The sequence below is a fragment of the Dermochelys coriacea genome, chromosome 11, assembly GCF_009764565.3.
Source record: "Dermochelys coriacea isolate rDerCor1 chromosome 11, rDerCor1.pri.v4, whole genome shotgun sequence".
In the NCBI taxonomy this organism is placed as follows: Eukaryota; Metazoa; Chordata; order Testudines; family Dermochelyidae; genus Dermochelys; species Dermochelys coriacea.
Genome location: NC_050078.2, coordinates 27,035,878 through 27,056,893, shown reverse-complemented (window position 1 = coordinate 27,056,893; position 21,016 = coordinate 27,035,878). Strand labels below are relative to the sequence as shown.

The following is a 21,016-nucleotide window of genomic DNA, read 5'->3' as shown; positions in this document are numbered from 1 at the left end:
ATCATGGGCCAGCAATGCCCCTCTGCCATGTACATTGGTCAAACTGGACAGTCTCTACATAAAAGAATAAATGGACACAAATCAGACGTCAAGAATTATAACATTCAAAAACCAGTCGGAGAACACTTCAATTTCTTCGGTCACACGATTACAGATCTGAGAGTGGCTATCCTTCAACAAAAACTTCAAAAACAAACTCCAAGGAGAGACTGCTGAATTGGAATTAATTTGCAAACTGGATACAATTAACTTAGGCTTGAATAGAGACTGGGAGTGGATGGGTCATTACACAAAGTAAAACTATATCCCCATGTTGTTTCTCCCCCCACCCCACCCCCCACTGTTCCTCAGATGTTCTTGTTACTGCTGGAAATGGCCCACCTTGATCATCACCATAAAAGGTTTTCCTCCTTCTCCCCCCCACTTCCTGACGGTAATAGCTCATCTTAAGTGATCACTCTCCTTACAGTGTGTATGATAAAACCCATTGTTTCATGTTCTCTCTGTGTATATATAAATCTCCCCACTGTATTTGCCACCGAATGCATCCGATGAAGTTCACGAAAGCTTATGCTCTAATAAATTTGTTAGTCTCTAAGGTGCCACAAGTACTCCTTTTCTTTTTGCGAATACAGACTAACACGGCTGCTACTCTGAAAAAAGTTCTGTATTTGAACCATTCCTATTGTAAAGCTGATTGCATCAGTCTCAGATTTCAGGGGAAATTTAAATATATGTACATCACCATCAAAACTGCCACCAGTCCTGAAATTTGCAGAGTAGCTAGGATGGAGGTACATAAAACCTCTGAATATTTTTTCTTCCATGGGACAAAAAGATGGCAAATTTATCTGTTTCCAGAGCACAACTGTAATTACTCCACAGCTATAGCAGATTGTCAAAAAATAAACATGTGGTACTCTCTGTGGCTGCAAAAATCCCTAAATGACCACAGAGGGTTTAATGTAATAAATTTCATCCAATCTAATACTCAGATACTGTTAGAAGCCAATAATATTTTATTGAGATTAATGATTGAACTGCGTCCCAAAGTGGGTTTGGAAGAAGTTGTTTAACAACTGCATCCGTGGCACAGAAAAAACAAGCTTTACTGGTGAATGTTTGTTCCACTATACTAAGGAGGAGTTTGAAAGATGAGAATGACCACTTGACAAGGATTATAACTATTACCTGAGCCTCTCAAAAGATTCCCATGTCTCTTAGCTCCCTCTTCAAAGGACACTAACTATATTTAGTTATATATATAGAACACATCTTTTTACGTTGTGAGTATATTACACTTTTTTCCTGCAGAAGTAAAATGAGTAAAGTAAACATGAAGCTTTCCCTGTAATTTTATTACTCAGTTTATGTTTTTCCCTAGCCCCTGGATGAGCTGCCCTTGCAGAAGGCAATCTTATCTTCACACCTTTATTGTCACTACTGCTGATGTCTAATACATGCCAAAACTCCACTTGGAATTTTTCCTTAGCATGTCAATTCTGGCACAAAATATGGTACGTTAGGGCAGGAGTTCCCAGACTTTTTTCCCCAAGGCCCACCTGTGCAACTGCAATAAGCACTGCAGCCCACTATTAACACTTTTTGAGGAAAACTATTAATTTGAATTATTACCTACATATAAATGTCACTGTAAATAAACAATGCACATTTCCTTTTTATTTTAATGTAAACAATTGTAATGATAGAAATCCCTAGCAATATGCATTCAAAGAAATGCTTCAAGATCTTTGAAACCAAACAGTTTTAGTAAAACTATACTTTAAAAAAATGTTGAGAGCAAAATGTGGTGTTCAAATAGGGAAAACACAGTTTTGTATAAAAGAGATTAATAAGCAACACAGCGCTAACAAAATTGTTTAAACCCCCCACTATTCGTTAATTTTAAAATAAAATATTTGTCCAACTATGAACACTATATTCTGTTTTCAATTTTTATAGTGTAAAATCTAAATGTCTATGCTGTTTAAGTAAAGGCCAAACCTTGCTCTTTACTAATAAGAAAAAGTATCAAATATTGTAAATAAAACCCAAATTACTTACAGACCTGGAGTCTTCTTAATGGGATGGATGCGCCTGCTTCTCCTTGCAGTTTTTCCAGGTGGGAACATAGGTTAGTGAGGCTCAACCTGATCTCTTTTCAATTTTCATCCCCGTTTACTCCAGCCTTAAGTGCAGACCCATATGCTTTCCCTATGTAGGCTCTATCAGGCAGGGCAAGTGGATAGGGCCATGTACCCTGGAGCTGTGCTGAAGGGCTAGGGTCAAGAGGGGAGTGGAAAGGAAAGATGCAGTTTTTTGGGGAAGGAGCATGCCCTACATGCCCCCCCCAAAAAACCCTCCACCCCAGCTTAATTGGAGAATGCAGCTGTGCCAATGGATCACCAGGGACTGCGTCACAGCCCATCTTTGCGCTGTGGCCCACAGTTTGGGAACCCCTGCGTTAAAGAAATAAAATGCAATCCAAGTGAGACTCATCAACAGAGACCACAAAGAAAATTGTATTCTAGAGGTGTCCAAACTTCGCCCAAATGAAAGCCAGAGTGACAGGTTTATAGGTGCTTCAAGCCTAGGATAGTGTTGTTTATCTCATACAAAGAAATTAAATAAAACTTGCCAGGAGCCAAAGGGCTGTACTGCAGACTCAAAACTGCAAGATGATGAGCACTCTTTTCTCCAGGTGAAGTCAATAGTTGTGGATGCTCAAACCCACTGCAGGATCAGTCCCTTAATGTCATTAAACAACCCAGATTCCAGCTGACACCTTTAAAACAGAAATGAGGGGATAACTGCCATTAATCCCAATGCAAAGTGCTTGTTGACAGTGGAATCAGTGCACATCACTGTCTGAGAGAAAGTGGCAATGTGGTGGCAAATAGGGGATGTGCAACTCCTGCACAGAGCCCAACCCAAGGAAAGAACCCTGTATGGAAAGTGCAGGGGAGGAGGGGACAGGACACAGATGGGCAATGGGAGTGATGAAGACGGAGGACCCATGATTGCACTGATAGTCTCATTCTCCCCACATGTGTGGTCTGGGTAAAGACTGAAGGAGGCTATTTCAGTCATTGAGCTGAAATAACCTCTACAGAACAGCTCAGCAGGCATGGCATAGTCTGAGGGAACGTAACCCATGCATCTGTCTACCTGATCAGACTATTTTGGCTGAGTGCTGGGTAGTACATTTGCCCTTATGGTTGAAAAATATATGTACTGCAATCTCCGTACCATAAATGTGACTAGTAACGAATAAGGGACCCAACCAGCATAACCCAAAAGCTCTACATCAACCATCACTTAACTGATAAGCCAATAGCAAACATCGTCAACTATAACTACTAACTACTGTGCAAAGGTTGAGGTCACTGTTGTACTTAAGTACTTTCCATAAACTTAATACATGATAGCAAAGAAACAAAAAGGTTTCATTATTCACAGCTGTAGCTAAGGCAACCCATAGGCTGTGGCCATTTTCAGTCATATTTGTTTTAAAGGATTTCTGCAAGGCTTCATGTCATATCTTGCATATGACCAGACATTTGATTTACCATATTAGAAAAATTATTAACACTCCACTTACAGCAGAAGCCTCTGAAACAGAGAAGTAGCAGGACAAACAGGCATATATTGTAGGATTACTACAAGCAAACCATTAAGTATCTCTTCCTATTATTGTTCAACCACAAAGATTGCAACCATTCAATATTCTGATTAAATTCACTGCAACAACAACAACAAAACCACTCTCAAAGCCAGGAACAGTCATTGAAAACAAACAAAACACAGAGAAATAAAATTTAATTGTGAATTTTATTATTGCTCCATCGCATTTTAACAGTCCCTGTAAAAAAAGGCCCATGACATCATCTAGAAGTGGTTAACCACAGACAAGGTTGCAAACATGGATTTTACTAGTTAAAAGAGCATTCTGTCAGTTAGACCCGGTCTCTTTTCTTATTTCTACACTTAGAGTTCATTTTCTCAGATCTGGCAGTGAACTGTACAGATTAAAATGTATCTTTCAGTTATATAACCTCTTTTATGTGGGTTTACATCAGTTCTAACATGGAATTCATTCAATATGAATCTAGCCAGGTTGATGACTACTTTCAAAATATCTCTCTGCAATTTAATCACTTAACTTCCAAGCTGGCACCTACTTAAATATTCACACAACCAAAAAATGTTTTTATATCTGTGTAAAGGTAATTAAGTCAAGACCAATATATTACACAAGTCATCGTTTCCACTTACTACTGATCAAGTGTTGTGCTTAAACGATAGTAATTGAGTCTGGAGGAAAGTTTTAAAAACAACTGGAGTTAAACCACACATTAAGAAACAAATGCTTCTGAGCTTCCACTGAATTCCATCATTGAAACTCTCAAGTAGGGTATCGATAGACTCAGAAGGAACAAGTTAGAAGCATTAAATCATAAGAATTCTCAGAATGGATCATACCCTGAAAAGGAAAACGTATCTGTTGGGGTACCATTAAAAGCAACTTTATCAAAGCCCTAAAATTGAGACACCCCTCAAAATGCATTTGCAGGAAAATTTCTAATGAAGTTTCTTGATAATGATTCATAAACAAAACTGGACTTTGAATGAAAAACGCATGTTAAATGTCAACATTTTTTATCTTCATTACAGAATCGTAGCATGCTCTCCAAACTCCCCTCCCCAAATATATTAAGAAGCTAGCATAAACTGACTTATAACATTGAAAAATAAAAATGAAGGATTGCTAAATGGTAAAATTAAAAGCTTTGTCATATTTTAATGATGTGTAATTATGTATAGTGAATGAGTACAGATGAGGAGACACTTAGGCCAACACCTTGCTGGCAAGTGTGTGTTTTTGCCAATTCTTTGATATACATTGCTGAGCTGCTTAAAATGTGGTTATTGCTGACAAAACAAAGGTAACATATTGTGCTGGAAGTTTTAAGATAAAAATATTCAAACCTATGACAACAAAAAACCCTTTTTCTGGGAAGACCCAGGGCAGAGACACAAAAACAATATGGCACTGAAACTGCAAAACCAGCAGAAAAAAATGCAGAAGTTGGGTAATTGAAACTTACAAATGCATAATGTACACATTACCACAAACCTGAAGGGCTGGTGTGTTAAAAGCCATTTGGATAAAGGTTAAGTAATCTATAATATAGAAATGTATAAGAGACCAAACTGGAGAAACACCAGACCAGAAACTGAAGGAAAGACAAAACCAAAGAGTCAGAGAAGGCAATGATTTCCCCGAATGTGGTAACTTGGGCCCATTTACCAATTCTGTCCAGTCTGTTATTATTTGTCTGGCATAAATGTATGTCCAGACTCTCTAAGTGGCAATAATTCTCTCTGAAATTGGATAAATAAAAGGCAAAAATTGATTAAGCCTAAATTGGATGGTCTTGTGACTCAGTTTCCCAAGTTTTACTCCAATATGTCAATGAAAACTATCAGTGTCCTGGTTTTCAGAGCCCCTAAAAAAAATTATGTGCCAGGCATTGTAACCCCCTGTAGACTCTGGCAGCCTGCAGGAACCACCAGCCAAGCCAACAAAATTGACAGCAAGCTGAGTAAGTGGATATGAAATTCAGGTGCCACCACTTGCCATGTTGGTCATTTGTAGCCAGCCTGCCATTCTTCTCACCAGTAATCAGGTTAACCAGCTGTGACTCTCTCAGTTTCAGGGCAATTCAAGTCCTCTGGTCAGCTTTACATTAAACATGCCCCACCCCTCACCCAAGTTTTTGAAGACTGCTTCAGAGCTATTCCTAGCCACAATGTGTAGCTGCACAAGGAGGCAAGAGGAAAGCAGGGATTCCAGCCCCTCCCTCCAAGCTGTCAAAACCCTCCCTAGTCTGTACCTCGCAATTACTGACTCTCTACCATGCACTTGCCCAAACCCCTGTGAGATACTGTCCTAGCTCTTTTACTTTGAAAAATCAGGTCACCTAGCCAAAAAGCACCAACAATATTTCTACTGTAGTTCTGAAAGAAGTTGCCTCTTCCAAATTAACTCTTATGTGGACCACACGGCCGTCCCCTTAAGTATGTATGAATTCCTTAGGGGTGATCAAATTTTCAGGTGTTCAGCACCCCCAGTTGGCCAGATTTCTCAAGAGGGTCCTCCTACTTAGGCACATAAAAAGAGTCCATATTTTCAAAAGCGCTCAGCTCCTGGCTGCTCCCATTGTGACACTTTTAGGCAGGTTGTCAAAAGAAATCTGCACCCAATGTGCTGAGCTCCATTCAGAAATCTGGCCCACACTGTAGGCAGGCAAGTGTTTTCTACTGGTCTAAGGATTTTGAAGAGTTGTTTTGTTCTTATGCGATTTTGAAGTCTACGGCTGAAATCCTGGCCCCTTTCAAATCAATGGGAATTTTATTATTGACTTTTGGGGGGAAGGATTAATTTCATTAATGCAGCTAAAAATGAAATTCTTCTCTGGAAGGGAGGGCGACATTGCAACAGTTTGGAATTCAAACACAACGGCTACAGCCAAGTAAAGGAGCAGCAGGACCGATTAATCCATTACTACTATTATATATAAAAAGAAAAGGCGTACTTGTGGCACCTTAGAGACTAACAAATTTATCTGAGCATAAGCTTTCGTGAGCTACAGTTCACTTCATCATGAAGTTGATACATTTCCACTCCATACTGCTAAATTCAGTGCCTTGCATAATGACAGGTTTCAGAGTAGCAGCCGTGTTAGTCTGAATTCGCAAAAAGAAAAGGAGTACTTGTGGCACCTTAGAAGCTCACGAAAGCTTATGCTCAAATAAATTTGAGCAGACTAACAGAATACAAACTAACACAGCTGCTACTCTCAAACCTACTATTATATATGTAGCACTCAAAAATGTATTAGTCATTTTATTAAACTGCTTTATTCTTAAATGCTAAAGAGAACTGGGAAGGATTTTAAAAAATGACTTGCTTCCTTTGCTGAAGGTTTACTCAAGTTTTCTAGCCAATGGCTCTTTTATGGCTGTCATTCCATAGTGGTTACTTCTATTTGCTTTGCTTTTCCCAGGTGGGCCTCCCCAGTGCAAAGTAAAATGGAGAGTGGATAAGAATTGACAGGGTGTTTACACTGGTGCAGGTGCTATCACATGAAGTTTTGGCTGTTTTACACTGGTTGGACAGTTCTTGGATTCATTCCTTGCCAGGTAATTAGTTGTCCAGGGCAACATGGAGTTTAGATTTTATGGAGATCTCTGCCTTCCTTTCCCCCAGGAGCTGCTGTAAAGATGTCAACATGTATGTGACTTGTTTCCACCACAACTAAAATATGACACAAACCTGGATGGAAAACTTTGAGTTTCTCTGTTTTAATTTAAATGTGCTATGTATCGTGACTAGTACACACTATGCAACGCACTAAAAAGAACTTTAAAACAAGTCTCTTGCTCCCTAAAGACTGGTCGATCAATGAAATCACTTCTGGCTTTGAAGCTAGTGTAAATAGAGTGTGCCAGCTAGAAGTTTCCCTTCATGTCCCATTTATTCTTTCTGAGCTACCCCACTGTGCCTGCTGCATCTGGCTTTGTTTGGACTGATGCAAACAATGCTTTCCTGCCAAACAACCCCTTATTTCTTAAATCACTGGGATGTTACTAGAGTCAGTGTTAGACAGTAAAAGGTGGGAAATCTACTCTGGCATTTACCAATGACTATCTCTAGGCAAACACATGAGCTGACAAAAAGGGTCAGAATTTCAGACCCTGGTGACTAGGTAGCACCCACAAATCTTGTTCAAATGCAAGTTCTGTAAACACAAACAGCATTTGCACCAAAAAAAACAGGAGTCAATGCTATAGAACCCACCTAGCATGTGTAAATGCAGATTTAGCATACATGCAAAACTTGCATGCATGCAGTTCAGTCTGAAAACATTAGCTTAGAACACATTCCGCCGAGTTAACATCAGCTGATTCTCTTCACCCAGTTGGGACGTATAAATCCTAAACTGGCTGTTATCCTCTGCTATTGTCTCTAGCAACACCACTGCATATCCCTGGGGAGTCAAGTGTCAGAACACTGGGGGCGAACGAGTAATTACAAATGGCAGGTGTCAATGAGGATGGATACTTTTTGGCTAAGCAGACTCAACTTGATTCATAACTTAAAATGACAACTAAACAAACATCTAAAGACCTCAGACCGCCATCTACTTGCCCCCCATTTCAGTGCTTAAAACCAGACCACACAAATTGTTCAAGACCTAACCCTAAGGTCCTGACAGACCCATTGAATGCCAAGCCTGTGGGCCCCATGTAAGTTACTGCATGGGGAACTGCTTGACCTCTCAAGGACTAAGGTGTTCATACCAATCTAATTTACATCAGCACAGAAGAAGGGCTAATGCAGAAAAGGGCATTTACCCTATTTCCCAACCTCCAATGGGTAGGAAACCAACCATCACACCTTAATGATTCTAACCCCACTAATAGGGGACTGATCCCTGCTGCTAATGTAACCCACAGACAAATGTGTGTAATAAGTCCCCCCGTGCCTGATCTGCAGAGGACGTGAATCTGTTACAGATCTTTAGCTCAAGTTGTAGTAGCTCATGAGTTTTTTTGGCTCTGGAGTTCCTGAATTGAATTCCCAGTGTGTTGACTGAGAGGGCAGCCATCACACTAAGACAAATTGTTTCTATTGCAATCCTAAGAAAAACACATGCTCATATCTTGGGTATTTTGTGACCATTCAACATAACCTGCACAATTGCTTCAAAGTCCAAAAGGACCCATACAATCTGATGACCAAAAACTCCACAATCACCTAAAGCATGATAAAAAAAAACCCAGGAAGCAATACTTTAAATTGGCTCAAAACCAGTGAGCTCTACAGGAAGGAGGATATTTGTGATAGCAGAGATGGAACAGGCAGAGGCCTGCTTCTAAACTGCCTTTTAAGGGTGGTGTCCCATCAGCCAATCTTAGTTGCCTTTAGAGACCCCAAAATTGACTAATGGCAACACCCCTCTCCAACAAGAAAGTTTTGGGGTTGGTCAAGAGGTGCCACAGCAACACACAGAGGTGGGGCTAGCCCTCTGGCCTCATAAAATGGCTCCAACTTAAAGGGCCAGTACCCTTATATTTATGTCTGTGTTGCAAGCTATTTGTAATGCTTGAGGAGGGGTAGCAGGGAAGCTATTGTGAACCTGAATGTTGAAATTCAGTTTATCCTAGAGTGTACAAAAGTGGGCAAGTTCACTTTATTTTAACAACTCACCCTGAAGTTTTCCAAACTAGCATAGTGACAATTGCCCTTCATTTTTGAATGACTAATAGATTCTAAACAAGGTTCAGATTTGTGTTAAATTAACAGCATACTTGAATGAGTATAAATTAGGGCTCAAGTTTATACTTCAGAGCTTTGGGAGTACAAAGTGTTATATAGCATCTGTGCACATAGCCAGTTCAAATTTCCTTCTCAACCCTACACCTAATTTCTCTCAAGCAGTTATGCATCTGTTCCACACACTGAATCCCTTATTTCCTATAACTAATGAAGTAGAAAGCCTGGTTCATTTGTCACATCTTTCTGGTTGTTTGATTAAACAGTGATTGTTAACCACCTGACCGGATTCCTTCACAGGGAAATTGTGAGGGGCTTGACTTCAACGTTATGCAGTTTAACTTCCAATGCTCTGTAGTTCTAAACCCTCCTATTTTCTTCAAGGAAAGGTTTTGAAAACATTCTTATTCTTGGTATTTGGTATAAAAGACAAACTGTATATGTAATTCAAATTCTTGTTAGTCTTGAAATCTTTTTAAATCTTGAAATCTCCTGAAATGTGGAATTCACTTGGAAATTGCACTAGGTGTATGGAGGTAAAATGAAGCATAAAAGTTGTTAAACAAATGCTACTAGGAGTAAAACACAGCTGCATCTATTCCAATACCCGCTATGTTTATAGATAGAAGAATAAAAGAGTTAAGTTATTTGCCATATCAAAGGATGTACCAAAATAAAAATCTTATAAAATTCTTATAAAGACCTTTGCTTTGTGATCCTCATAATGGGACCACTTAAAACATGCATAGAAGATGCTGGTCTTAGATGTTCCTCTCTCTCTCAGAGCACTACACAATTTAGCTTGGCTATTATTCCCTGCTCAGGAGAGTATCACAACTGGAATTGTTGGATGATGCAGGGCACAGACAGAGGTACCCTGTATGTTGGGACTGAAGATGCTACACAAGGAACCTTTAACAGTACATTAAATTATCCTCCACCATAACTTTTAGATTGGAAGATCACTGAAGCAAAGACTGTCTGTCTTAATGTGATGAGCACATTATTGATGCTTAACAGAATAACAAGTACTAGTATAGGCTGATTTTGATTGTTTTTTTAAAAAAAAATGTAAAAGCGGTAAAGATACCAGACCAACTAATGCCAAAGCTCATCACTCAAACTTCTGCTAACCTGCCTGTATTAAATCACATCCACTCACTTAGGGAAAATAGGAATCTTAGGGCCCAATCCTGCCAAACCCTTAACCAGCCAAATTTCAATGGGTCTGCACTTGAGCCAGGGTTTACAGGATCAGGCCCTTAATGATGCGTTCTGCTCTAAAGCGTCCAGCGTTTGCCAGGATAGCTTTATATTCCTGCAAAACAATAATTAAGTTAAATATGTTTAGTGTGGTAATTGCACAGCTATACAGACTTAATCTCCTGGGTGGAGCTAAGATGGGATACTATCTTGTGCCAGCAGAACCACCTGTCAGCCACGTGCTTTTAATACAACAGAGGTGTTTAAACTGCACAGATTTTTTCAGGCAGGTTATTATGAAACATGAATGGCATTCACCTGCAGGTAGATTGTGCTCTAATCCTAATCTCTGTTTTACTGTCTCTTTCCAGAGTTGAAAAGGATTTCCTGGAAACAGAAAATAAGTGAGAAGGTTTGAGAGGGAATTTTGGGAATCAACATCACAGCTCCCAGGCTATATCAGTTTCTTGCTCCTCACATAAATGCAGATGAATAAAACAGAGAAAGGAATAGTTGGTGTTTGAAAACTACCCTCAGTCATTTTATACTTGAGACATGAACTTTGGTAGCTCCATTGCTCCACTCCAGGAAACTACTCTCCCACCAACAGCCTTCCTCCAACTACCATGCAACAGCTACCCCTGTTCTGCCAGAGACTTTCCTTCCTTCCTTTCCTTTTATTTCAGGTTTGTATAGACAATCCTTTGGAAAAGCTGCTCCAGGGCCTTCTCTTCCTCTTCTTCTCTCTCTCTCTCTCACCTGTTCTGTGTCTAGCACTAAAGATAATGACTGCTCAATGGCTATCCATGTAATCAATAAATATTTCTTTCCTATTTGGGAGACAGAGTTCCTCACTGGGAATTGACAGTTCAGGAAGAAGAGGATCCTCTATCACACAAATATGCAAGATAACCAGGAAAAAAGAAAAACAGTCACATCCATATCCTCCTATACAGGTTTCAAGTGAGTTCAGCTGTTACTCCTAGACTGCTCTTCTGTCTTATGGGAGTGCTATGTAGATGCTAACTAGATAATAGAAAGTATGTAAATGTCTGAACATTTTCATTAGTGGCCCACATAATGGAGTGGAGGGGATGCTTATAAAATTTGTGGATGACACAAAGCTGAGTGAGGTTACTAGCACTTTGGAGGACAGGATTAGAATTCAAAACAACTTTGACAAATTAGAGAATAGGTCTGAAATCAGCAAGATGAAATTCAATAAAAATACAAGTGCACAGTACCTCACTTAGAAAGGAAAAATAAAATGCATAACTACAAAATAGCTGTTCTCCTCTGCTTGCTGATAAAGTAGTGTGCAATATTAATGGATGCATTGGGACTTGATTAATTGGTGCGTATGCTTAATATGGGGGTGACAAAGGCTATCTAGCAGGTCTTACTAAGTCACTCAGGATCTCATCTCCTTTACAGTCTGGTAATACCATGAAAACGGAGGGAGGGTTGGGGGTTGCATAGCTATAAGAAGAATCACTTAAGGGATGTAATGTTATATGTGAGGGATGTTCTAAAGAGGGAGACCTCTAACCATGAGAGAGGTCTGCCCAGCACTGCCTTTTCTATACTTGTGGGAGAATGGATGTCTGAGCAATGCCACTTGCACCCATGGTGAGAGGGCTCTAAATGTCTTAAATTTTCCAACTATCAGTGAAAACATACAAATGATTCATGTTTCATTTCTAAAAAAAAAAACAAAATAGGGAATAACTGGCTAGGCAATAGTACTGCTGAAAAGGAAGTGGGGTTTATAGTGAATCACAAATTGAATATAAGCCAACAATGTGATGCAGTTGCAAAAAAGGCTAATATTCTGGGATGTATTAGCAGGAGTGTCATATGTAATACATGGGACATAAAATTGTCTTGGTCTATTCAGCACTAGGGCAGCCTCAGCTGGAGTATTGTGCCGAGGTCTTTAGGACAACTATTGAGGAAAGATATGGACAAATGGGGAGTCCAGAGAAGAGCAACAAACATGATACAAGATTTAGAAAATTCTGGTCTTCGAGTTTTAAAAAAACTGGGCATGTTTAGTCTAGAGAAGAGAAGACTGAGGAGGAACCTTATAACAGTCTTCAAATGCATTAAGGACAGTTATAAAGAGGACGACGATCGATTTGTTCTCCAAGTCCACTCAAATGTAGGACAAGAAATAATCAGATTAATCTGCAGCAAGGGAGATTTAGGTTAGATATTAGGAAAAAGTTTCTAACCATAAGGGTAGTTATGTTCTGGAATAGGCTTCCCAGGGAGGTTCTAGAATCCACATTACTGGAGGTTTTTAAGAACAGGCTGGACAAATACCTGTCAGGTATGGTCTAGGTTTACTTGGATCTGCCTCAACATGGGGGCTGGACAAGATGACCTCTCGGGGTGCTTCCAGCCCTACATTTCTATGATTGTATAGACTAAAAGTTTGTAAATTTATGATGTACCTACTGGTGCATAACATGTAGCATTGTCCATACCTTAGTAGGTTCAATAAAGTTGTTATGCACTGCCAATGGGTTCTGAATTCTTCCTAAGTTCTTAATATAGTATGTTTTTGCACTTTTGTTTCAAGCACATATTTTCTCTTTAAGCTAGGGACTAAGAGGGAAGCTGGGAGGCAGCAGCCCCTCTTTGTATGGGCACAGTGCTTTCCAGTTCTGCTGCAGTGCCACGATAGACCTTGTTATGATCAAAGCAGATTGCTTAATCCTCACAAGGCTCCTGTGAGGGAGGTGGGTAAATATTATTAGCCTCATTTTAATTATGAACAAAGCGAGCCACAGAGAAGTTAAATTATTTGCCTAAGGCCACACAGCAAGTCAGTGGCAAAGTTGGAACACACCTCAGCTTTCCCAGCTTCAACTCCCCTGCCTCTTTGATGTAAAACAACAAGAGGCCTGAGTCTAGTAAAAAAACAAAACAAATGGATAGCCCCCTAGAGCAACATGCTTCAGCTCTGATTTGAAGGCAACACAACTAGGATGAGAGAAGTTCCACTTCCATGCTCACTACGTCTTTCTGCATGACCTGCCAACAGTACTTGTTGGGATGTGTACATCTAAGAACTGGACTCAGACCACTGGACAATTTTCTGACAGCAGTAGTTTTCAGATTCTAATCGCTTTTGCACAAGAACTGTCACTGTAGGTAATAATAGCCACATCTATTAAGGTTCCCTGATGGCTCCTATTATAAGATTCCATTTTCAGTTGTTTATAATTTTGTGAAAATTTAAGCATTTGGCTGAAATTTTGCATGCCTGGTAGCTGCCTCAGCTGTTTTGTGTGTGTGTGGTTTTTATTTCAGCTAAAACGTTCCAGCCATTTTCTAAAGTGAAGCTAAAGAAAAATAAGTTCTTTTGCCCATGTTAAAAAAAAAAATTGAGACCTTTGCTTTGAACAGCTGTCGCAACTCCATGTTTTGGAGCAGGAGGTTTTGATATTTGGCATGGAATGGCCTTTGTGTCAGGGATGTGCCATTTGCAATCCCCATGAAAATCTTCCCAAATTTGGCCAAGTTATAAACCTTTGAAAGATTGCAGATCGCATATGCTCAATAGAGACTTCTTAAATTGGCGCAGCTAAAATGTCTGAAGATTCTATCCTTACTAAGCATGCTTGAGCCTCTCGCAGCTCCTTGCACTAACCCAGACTGCACATGCTCCAGACTTGGGCTACTGGGGCTCAGAAAGGCTTTCCCTTAATGGCTGCCTCCAGCTGCTCCAGGCCAATGTGGGGCTGGGCACTGCAATTGACAGCAGGTATTCCATTTCTCCTGTGCTCTCAATGACTCCACTGTTGACATCCAGACAACATGGAGACAGAAGCTGTCTGATTCAAATGAAAAGAGGGGACAAAAACTGGACTGAGGGGAGGGAAAGGAGAAATTGGGACAAAGAATCTAGGGATAGACTGGAGTGCAGTGGAAAGAAACTAGAAATTGGCAGGGGGAGATGGGGACTGAATGAGCAAGGAGGCTGGGTGCCCTAGTGGGAAGGGGAGGCTAAGACTGGTTGGGTGGGAAGCTGGGACTAGGAGCCGGTAAGAATTATGTAGGGAGGGGAGGACACTGAAATAAGGCAAGGAGCTGGAGGGGAGACTGGGAATGTCTGAACAAGGAAACTAGGATTAGGAACCAGTATGTGGCGGGAAATGGAGACATGGCGAAGGGAGAAAGATCTGGCAAGGAGATGGAGTGCAGGGGAAGAGCTATATAATGCTAAGTGCCTTGGAAAATCAGGTTCTAGTCATCTCAGAGTGGGCACCAAAATTAGTGGAAATTGGACCTTAATATTTCTGTGCCTCTCCTCCCCATCTGTAAAATGGGGCTAATTTCTATCTGGGGTGTAGTGAAGATATATTAATGCTTGTGAAGCACTCAATACTGTTGTGGGGCACGCCAGAGAAAAGCCCGTGAGGAAATTAATCATTCAATCTTCAGAGCTGGGTTTGAAAAATGTGCAGAAGATAAGGCCACACAGGTGTACTTTTGTACAGTGCTGGATATACCAGGACCCTGGCCTGACTCCAAGCCTCTAGACATTATCATGATTTGAATGTTCAACAACTACTGATTTTGGATTAGATTCACCTAAAGGTTGCAACCTATTACCAATTCCATGCACCATCTGGTCCCATTGTTATGCCATCTGAACGTATTATTCACATATAGTGGACGGCATTAAAGAGCCAATATTCCTTAACAGTTCTCACAAGTCTGTCGTACGCTAAGTACAGTGTGTGTGTGTTGGGGTGGGGAGCGGGGTGGAATGTGGTAGTCTAACTGCTATGCTAGCAACTGCCAACCTGTTAAGGGCAACCATTTATGGTACATAGTTTGTCAGCTCTAAGCCTAAAGATCTGCCAAACCTATTTTGGAAGGATGCATTCTACTTTGTTTTAACATTTGTCCTAAGACATCTTCAAGTGCTATTATACTTTGAAAATTGAATAAGTACAGCATTTTTGTTTCTTCCAAATGACTCCATATACTTAGTTTATAGATATGGAATATTTTTCCTGTTTGCCCTGTAAACTAGAGGCTAAGGTCTGCCCTCTCAGGTCCTCACTCCCCACCAGGAGCAGACCTGCCCCCTGCTCTCAACTCCGAGCTGGGGAGCCAGGAGCCCGGGGGACAGCTGGGCTCTAGCTGAAGCCCCACCCCCAGCCCAGGGTGACTGCCCAGCTGACTTGTCAATTTCACAGCTCCAGTATGGAGACGTGACATTGACAAGAATGAGAGTCAACAGCCCATGTAAGTCATCCACAGCATCTACATGGACACTGCGTCATCCTAACTACCCCTATGCCTCTCGAGGAAGACATAATCCCTACGCCTCTCGTGGATGCAGAGTTATGATGTGGCTGTAGTAGGGCACTTACATTGGTGGGAACAAGACTGTAGTATGACATAATTAAGTCAACTTAAGTTGCCTTACCTCAACCTAACTCTGTAATATAAACCAGACCTATGCCGTACTCTCTCTCTCACTCATACATCATTACACTAGACTTCAATAGGACTGTTCATATGACTAAAGTTAGACTTTTTTAAAGTATCAGAATCACAGCCTAGTAATTTAGGGCCTCAGTTCTGAGAGGTTCTGAGCACACTCAAATTCCACTGAAATTATAGAATCATAGAATATGATTAATGGATATTGATACAAGTAGCCCTGTAAATTGCTGTGCATCAAGTCCTTAAGTTAACAATTCTGTTCATGTAAGACCCAAAATAGAATCTAGATCCTTCACCTTGTCTGTATTGGTATTAAGTGATGACGTGTAAAATGTAGTAAAAACCTATTTTATTCAGGAAAATAAGCAGACATGATTATGAATATACAGAGAGAATCCTCTGAATAAGAATGGGTCATTTTTACCATCACTTTTCTGAGCATAACCCAATTTTAAACTGCTAAACTTTATATAATACATTTAAAGCTTCCTTGGTGCCAATAAAATCATACAGATGTATAGGGGAAAATTATATGCATCACTCCTGAGCCAAATCTTGAATGATAAATTTCAGTACTCAGCAAATTTTGTATGACTGAGCTATAGATAAACCCCAGAAATCGCATTTAGAATGGCAACTGTGTCATGCCATGAACGGCACCTCCAGAATTCTGCCCAAAAGCATTACTCAAAAAAAACCAAATATTGACTCAGAAAGAATCTCATCTTCAGTAAAGCGTTCACACAGTTAACGAGGGATTGCCATTAGCTCAGGAGATGTCCATGCCAACTCTACAAAATAATTGACTTGAATTTTCTTGTGTTCCATTGTTTCATGTCAGGTACATTCACCAAACGAAATATAGGCCCAATTTATCAAATGTTTAACTGAGAGCATTTTGCAGCTTCAAAGTGATGTAACTAATTAATCCTCACAACACCTTCAGGTAAGTAAACATAATTAGCATCATTTTACAACCAGGAGAGGAAGAATGGTCCAGTGGTGGACACTAGCCTAGGAGATTTGGGTTCAAGTCCCTATTCTGCCACAGACTTCCTGTATGACTGTGGGCAAGTCAATTAGCCTCTCTGTGCCTCAGTTCCCCATTTGTAAAATGGGCCTACATCTAAGATGGCTGGTGATCTAGGTACTTACCTAAACCAAGAAACAGACAGAAGTCACCCTTACCCAATATTGGCATTGGACAAAGAAGATGAATGGTGATGATTTCACATATAGGGAAACAGACTAGGTCAAGTCACTTGGCCAAGGTCACAGCAAGTCAGAGAGCCAGGACTATAACCCAGGATAGTTCTGGTTTTCAGTCCTATACCTGGTCTTCTCATCCTCAGTTTATGAGAATCTCATATTAATCTGCTGTTTTAATGCCACTTGAGGGATTAAGTCATAAAGGCCACAAAAAAAGACATGGGTTTAGGTACTAAATGTCATACTTGGGCTTGATTCTGAATTCAAAGTTTGCATGGATTTCAATGAGAGTTATAGGTGCAGATGTAATACAAAATTTAAGCCTTTAGTCTAGTCCAAAAATTGATATTCAGTTTCTTATATATTCATACAAGCCAAATAGGCAGCTCCCTGAGTGAAGTGTTTGTGCCTCAGAAGTGTATGAAGAACTATTTAAAGAGAAGAATTCTTGGCTGCAAAGTTCATGTTTAATCATAAAAATAAAATGTGATCTTTCTAAAACTACCAAGTAAAGTCTGTCAGAAGCACAGCAATGTGTGCAATCCTCTAAAAATCACATTGCATGCTCCAACACGTTCACTTAGCTGCATCTGGGCCTATAATGAAATCAGCTAAATTCTTACTTCAGTAAGAACATAGAGTCGGTTAACTTTACATGGGCCCAACTTGAAAATTAGATGTGCTTATAAAACTGGCAACTGTTGTATTAGTTTAGATGGAATATATGAGCCCAAAGAGTTAAAGGTGTTAAGGTAACCTAGTCACGGACCAATATTAAACAGTTTTAAACAAGGTTCAAAGTCTGGAATACAAAGACCTCATCCAACTTGGTACCATGGCAAATACATCAAACATCTTTTTAACCTTTTAATAAAGATACAGAAAAGAAAAACAATCAAGCATTTGAAATATAAAGCATTAAATAAGGCTTTCTTTTTAGCAACATCCCTTGTTCCCTTTAGCGAGAGAATTCTTAAGACAAAAAGAACCCTTGCTTGACAGTCTTAGATTATATTAAATATGGTAATAGCTGTACATATTGGGGAAAAGAGAAGTCCGCTGAGATGGGCTGGAGCTCTTGTTATTGCTATTATTGTTAAAGTCTGATCCTATTTCCAAAGACAACAAAACAAGACAAACACACACAAAAGATAAAAGAATAGCAAACAGAACACACAGCTTCTGTCTCTAATATTGACTTTCACCTGCAACCTCACTGTGGCGGGGAGAGGGGGGGCGGCAGGAAGAGAGCCTCACGGGCCTAGCACATCATCTTATCAGACACTCAGGCCTTGTCCACACTGCCAGTAAGTACACCTAAGTTACGCTACTCCAGCTCCTGTAAATAATGTAGCTGGAGTCGACATACCTTAATTAAATAATCCTGTGACCCAAAGCAATTAATTGTGACCATGGGAAACAGGGAGATGTAGATCACATTTTTCTTAGCCAGTAAATAAATCTGAAGAAGTAAATTCTCCTGCTTTATTTGTATACTAAAATAGTTTTGCTATATGAGGCATGATAACCATTCAAGGACAGAGAAGAACTGTATGGGACAGGAATAGGCACAATGCTTTGGTATTAAGCCAAAAAGAATAAACGACAGTCTGAAGTCCAAGTGAACAACCACCCCTTAGATTTAGAGAAGTGAGGTTATCAGAATGCATCTGCCAACTGACAGGCACTTATTACCTTAACCTCAGTGATGTGCTATTCGATGTTCACTATTCAAAGAACAGTTAAAAAGTACGTGCTTGAATACAAGGTATCATCTGTCAGAAAGGGCAATCAAGTGGAGTTGTCAATAGGATAATAGGCTGAGATCCGAACTGGTTAAAAAAGAATGCCCTTGGTAAAATTTCCCTAGGGAAAGAGGCAGTTGAAGAATTGCAAAGGAATGTAAGGGCTCATAGACTGCATGTAAGCAAGCTGTAATGGCATTTCCCTTTCCCATTTTGAGTTTTATCATCATCACCTGAGATCAAACAGGGTGCTATAATAATCTTTAAGCTTTTTTTTTTTAAGTTGTTAGCATCTGGATGGCCTTTAAGTTTTGCACAGGTAGGTGAGATCCCCTGAAACTTACAATCACATGGTGTTTCGATACAAGGTACATCCTACTGGCTGTGCATGCTGCTCAACAAAACAATGCCAGATGAAGCCCTGTATCTAATCTGGCTAGCCATGTTACACAATATCCATCTCACCTCTCATTTGCTTGGAACACTTTGTTGCTCAACTTTTGCTTTTTAAGAGAACAATTTTGATCCTTTTTTAGACAATTAAATGAATTTATCCTGAATTGGAACAGGTGTAGGAAATTATCATTAGCTTGTATTTGCATTCCACAAGAGGAATATAAAATTGACGTTGACCAGCAAGGTACTGTAAAGGACATATAGATCTTCAGGTGTGAGGTTGCAAAATATAATCCCACCATTCACCCAATCAATTACCAAAGCACACAGGTACTAATAATTGGAAGGGCCTCCAGACAGTCCCAGGATCAGGGACAGTAAGCCACCTTTGTGCCCCAGCTAAGCACAGTTCAGGTGGATTGGAGGACCTGGACCAACGTGCCAGCTTGCTGTTGGATTTTTTTTTTCTAAACTGAAATAGATGTGGGCTTTTGAATGTTTGTGGTTTTAATTATTTTGTTGTTTAATACAATTCTACCTTTTGAGAAAACGTTTAAAAAAATAAACTCAGCTTTTTGACATCCAGTTCATGGACATATATTTGTAGAAAGCAGACAAAGGACTTGTTGCGTGGGCAAAGTCAGATTTTGGAGTAGTTTGAAACTTTCCTGGGTAGCTCAGATTCCAGCTGATAATTTTCCCTCCCCTGTAACTTTTGTGTAATGAACATTAGGCAAAAGACAATACTAAGCAGTCTTGCAATCATGAGGGGCTGAAAACTGGTTACAAATAATGGCAATGACAAGTATGAGTGAGGTGTTGCATTACCTGAGCCAGACAGGCAGACAACGGTCTTCTGGGAAGAAAGCAGATCCCAACCCAGAGTACAATGCTACTGTGACAACACTAGTCATGAAGCTATGAGCTGTGGGGAATCTGGTTGGAAGGAGCAATGGTCAAATTTGTTTTCCCAACTAGCCTTCACTTTTGATGGGAGAGACATCAGCAGTCCGAGCCACCCCCCTGAGCGATGTAAGTGACACTGACCTAAATGCAGATGTGGCCAGCACTATGTTGGCAGGAGAAGCTCTCCCTCCAACATAGCTCTCGCCACTCGGGGAGGTGGAGTAATTATGCCAACGGGAGAGCTCTCTCCCATCAGCACAGAGCATCTGCACTAACAGTACTACAGCGGTGCAGCTACATCGGTACAGCTGCACCACTGTAGCAATTCTAATGTAGACTAGCCCTAAGTGAAGCTTCATCTATGGTGGAAGGAAGGTTAGTGCTAGTAGGCCAAGCTTTGGAATCAAGGGAACATGCATGGTGCATGCCAAGTTACCAAGGCTCTGTGATACTAGGTTCCTTATGTTTTCCCTATTGAGTTCAGAAACTTCTAATCATAGCTCTATATATTCAAATGAGCTTTGAGTTTTAGTACCACTTTGTTACAACAGAATCATTGCAATCATCAAGACAAGTATTGTGGCTGAACTTTTTCTTTTTTTTAAAGGAATAGCTGCTAGATGACTAACAAATTTATTAGAGCATAAGCTTTCGTGAGCTACAGCTCACTTCATCGGATAAAGTGAGCTGTAGCTCACGAAAGCTTATGCTCAAATAAATTTGTTAGTCTCTAAGGTGCCACAAG

The 21,016-nt window shown here is 40.2% G+C and overlaps 1 protein-coding gene across 4 annotated transcripts in view; it reads right to left on the bottom strand.

Moving 5' to 3' along the window:
- Window positions 1–21,016, bottom strand: part of LYPD6B (LY6/PLAUR domain containing 6B) — a 123,504-nt gene that overhangs the window by 81,627 nt on the left and 20,861 nt on the right. Inside the window, exon 1 of one of the 4 annotated variants that reach the window (XM_038422586.2) lies at window positions 2,065–2,204. The exons of 2 other annotated variants lie outside the window; for them this stretch is intronic. Coding sequence is in view for 1 of the 2 variants with exons in the window: in XM_038422583.2 (XP_038278511.1) it covers window positions 2,065–2,132 (68 nt within the window). In the remaining variant the exon portion in view is untranslated. Of the gene's footprint in view, window positions 1–2,064; window positions 2,205–21,016 lie in introns of those variants that run through there. One more of the 4 variants, XM_038422583.2, reaches the window with a different exon arrangement.